General features: G+C 30.5%; 1 protein-coding gene across 1 annotated transcript; it reads left to right on the top strand.

The window, feature by feature from the left end:
- The first annotated feature begins 274 nt into the window (after positions 1–274).
- LOC149545591 (disease resistance protein CHS1-like) lies at positions 275–830 on the top strand. Its single transcript, XM_089793806.1, has 2 exons — positions 275–443; positions 544–830. Exons 1-2 carry the CDS (start codon positions 275–277, stop codon positions 828–830), a joined length of 456 nt encoding a protein of 151 aa, XP_089649932.1.
- Positions 831–3,520: the final 2,690 nt, after the last annotated feature.

Below are 3,520 nucleotides of genomic sequence, written 5' to 3'. Positions count from 1 at the left end.
TTGTGGCCAAATATCCTGTAGGACTTCCTAGACTTGTAGAACAATTTCAAAGCCAGTGCATTAATGAGGTTGTATAAGATTTTGAAAGTCGGTGTGGGATAAGCAAACAAGTAGAAGGGAAGTCTAAGGTTGTTGGCATTTTTGGTATGGGCGGGGTGGGAAAAACAACTCTGTCAAAATAATTTTCAATCGAAAACATTTAGATTATACTCGCTCCTGTTTTTTATTTGATGTTCGAGAAGTCTCTGTGAAAAAATATCTGCCTTCTATGCAAATGAAGCTCGTCAGAGAACTCTTTGATGAAAATGATCATCCAAGCTTCCAAAGCGTAGAGGATGGAACAGGCTGTCTCAGCAATCATTTCTCAAGGAGCGGCAATCTGAGCTACCTAATTATTCTTGATGATATTAATCATCAGGCACAGTTAGATGCCCTGTTGCTTGGTGATGAGCTGAATAAATTTGGCAATAGTCTGGTAATAGTGACAACTCGAGATGTAGGAGTGCTCATAAGCGCAGGAATTACAGTTGGTTATCATTTAAGGAATGGATAAAGATGACGCAAAGGAGCTATTTTGCTGGCACGCTTTTCGCCAACCTTATCCATTCAGGGGATGGGAGGAGCTGGTTGACCTCTTCGTTCAGATTTGTGGGAGCTTACCGCTGTCGCTACAAGTTCTTGGCAGGCATGTTCGTGGCGAAGATCAGAGGTTCTGGAATCTAGAATTGAGGAAGATTAAAAAGACACTGCCTTACGACAATGAGGAAAAAAACTTAGAACTGGATCTATCAAGAAACTTAAACAATCTTTTCCTTGAAACAATTCGTTGATAAATCACTAATTAGTTATGAACTTCATGTATTGAGATATCTTCTTCTAAAATGGAATTAAACAAAAATGCTCAGACTTCTCAAATGATTATTATCCTCATAATCAATAGTGAAGAGTGAATATGTGGGCAATTGTTTATTTCTGTATGATCATCCAGTTATTGTTCTTCTATAAGTAGACATAAATTCGTGAGGGTTAGAAGAACAGGAATAGCCAGTTCTTATATTCATTTTTTATTCAGATTATACACTATGTTGTTATGAGAGAATCAGCATGATAACTTGAACTCTTTCTTTTTTTTTCAAGCACATGAATGTGTAATTGAATCAACATGATAACTTGAACTCTTTTTTGTTTTTGTTTTTCCAAGCACATGAATGTGTAATCTTGCTTATATTACAGTCACTATTTAAGTGGTTCATATATTTGGCTTACTGTATAAAATGTGTGGTTGTTTCATCAGTAAACTACTCTTCAATTCAGATTAAAAGGTCATTGCCTTACGGAAAACCTTAGAATTGAGTATCAATAGATGTAATTCCTTAAACAACATTCCACATTGTAGAGACTATTATAACCATGGAATCGAGAGTAGGATATTAGCAAAATTTGCTATGATTTATATAGTTGTTCTGAATCTAGATGAGTACATTCTTTTAATTGTATTGTCATGATGAATGTAGATGAGCACTTTCTTTGAATCAGATTAATGGGCTGAAAGTAGATGAGTTCATGCTTGGAGATATTTTGAGATATTATAACATGTTTGTTGTCTTGAGTGTTTTATTAAGTCCTTCATGATTGAAGTGTAATGTAACATTAAAAGGGAGGGTTAGAGAATTGGGATGTTACATCCTCCCTCCTTATATATGTGTGTGTGTGTGTGTGTGTGTATGTATATATATATGTATATGTATATATATATGTATATGTATATATATATATACATATATATATATATATATATATGTATGTATACATACATATATGTATACATACATATATATATATATATATATATATATATATATATGTATGTATACATATATGTATGTATACATACATATATATATATATATATATATATATATATGTGTATACATACATATATATATATATATATATATATATATATATATATATATGTATGTATACATACATACATATATATATATATATATATATATATATATATATATATATATATATATATATATATATATTTGTGTGTGTCTATATATATACATACATACATATATACACACACACCTACATATATATATATATATATATATATATATATATATATATATATATATATATATATATATGTATGTATGTATGTGCACACACACACACACACACAAGAATTACAATCACATCTATAGATAAGAAAATCAATTTCATTACTCATATTAGGTCATATGCCACATTCATTTCCATCAGCAATATAGATTCACATCTAATGAACAATGTGAAATCTTCATTTCTTTAAAAGAATTTAATTGCTAATTGAATGCATTCTAATACAATATACATCAATGGTACCTACTCAATTATGTTAAGGTAATGTAATTTATCAGTCATCTACATATTTCACAATGCATATAATACAGTGATTTAATATTTGTCATTTTGTGTTTCCATCACAAGAGCTTAAGTAGAAACAAAACTCAAAGTTGACTTGAGATAAGGGAGAAACAAGGGTTAGTAAGCCAACAACAACAATAATTATGTGGTGTGTGCAGGCTACTAGATGATTTGGCCTTCCCCTTCCAAGGAGCTAGCCTTCTCTACCTCAACCACACATCTCATCTTCACCTTACAACCACTCAGACACACTCAAAACCACATTGATAGGTCAGTGCTCATACAAACATGTTCGGATATATCCATTTGTCATATATCATAAATTAAATTAAATATATGAAGAATTATCAAATCAACACTTCCTTATCTCAAGGATTCTAAAATTTAAGTAACATATTACCTTAAAATTGCATGATATCACACACATACTTGTGTTTACTTGCCATACCTTGGGATCACATGGATTTGATCATGCTGGTGGATAGTTTATATCCACTTTTTGCAATACACATACATATACATTCACAATACCTTTAGCTCATTCACAATGTCAATTTAGCCCAAAAGATAAGTGTTTAGCTATAAATGTCAAGAGTCAACATTTCCTTTAAACTCATCTTTAATTACACCTTGATCACGAGTAACAAAAATAATCAACCATACATACCATCTATTGGCTTGGTTTTTCACTTTTAATAATTTTGTTGCATTTTGTAGTGAAAACCTAGCGGATTAATGATTTTAGAAGTAGGGTGTGTTAAAAACTCTAAATGAAAACCTTAAGTTTCATGAAACCCTTATCATTATGCCCTACTTTTCAAAAAATAGGAAAGTACTAGTTTATTTTGAAAAAATACACAGGAAGCTTTTTGCTTTAAGAAATTCTTTTTACTTTTTCTATCTTTATTTTTAAATACTTTCTCAAAAATCTTTTTGCTTTTAACCTTTATTTTAAACCATGGTTTTAACTTTTTGTTGAATCACTAGTGTTCTTTGAAAGTTTTTTTAATTGTGGTGGGGTTTACCTTTACAAACCATCAATAAAAGAAAGATCAACAATGAGTGCTTTCTCGCAATTTGAAAATGCTCAAACTTTACC

Source organism: Cupressus sempervirens, chromosome 7, assembly GCF_028749045.1.
Source record: "Cupressus sempervirens isolate cs-2001-9-10 chromosome 7, ASM2874904v1, whole genome shotgun sequence".
NCBI classification, from domain to species: domain Eukaryota; kingdom Viridiplantae; phylum Streptophyta; class Pinopsida; order Cupressales; family Cupressaceae; genus Cupressus; species Cupressus sempervirens.
The sequence above is the reverse complement of the archived record's forward strand: the minus strand, read 5'-3'. Positions and strand labels throughout refer to the sequence as shown.

Coding starts and splice junctions, on each gene's coding strand:
- LOC149545591 (XM_089793806.1), top strand. CDS start 275: ATGAAGCTCGTCAGAGAACTCTTTGATGAAAATGATCATCCAAGCTTC. Junction 444..543: donor GTTAGATGCCCTGTTGCTTG/GTGATGAGCTGA, acceptor TTATCATTTAAG/GAATGGATAAAGATGACGCA.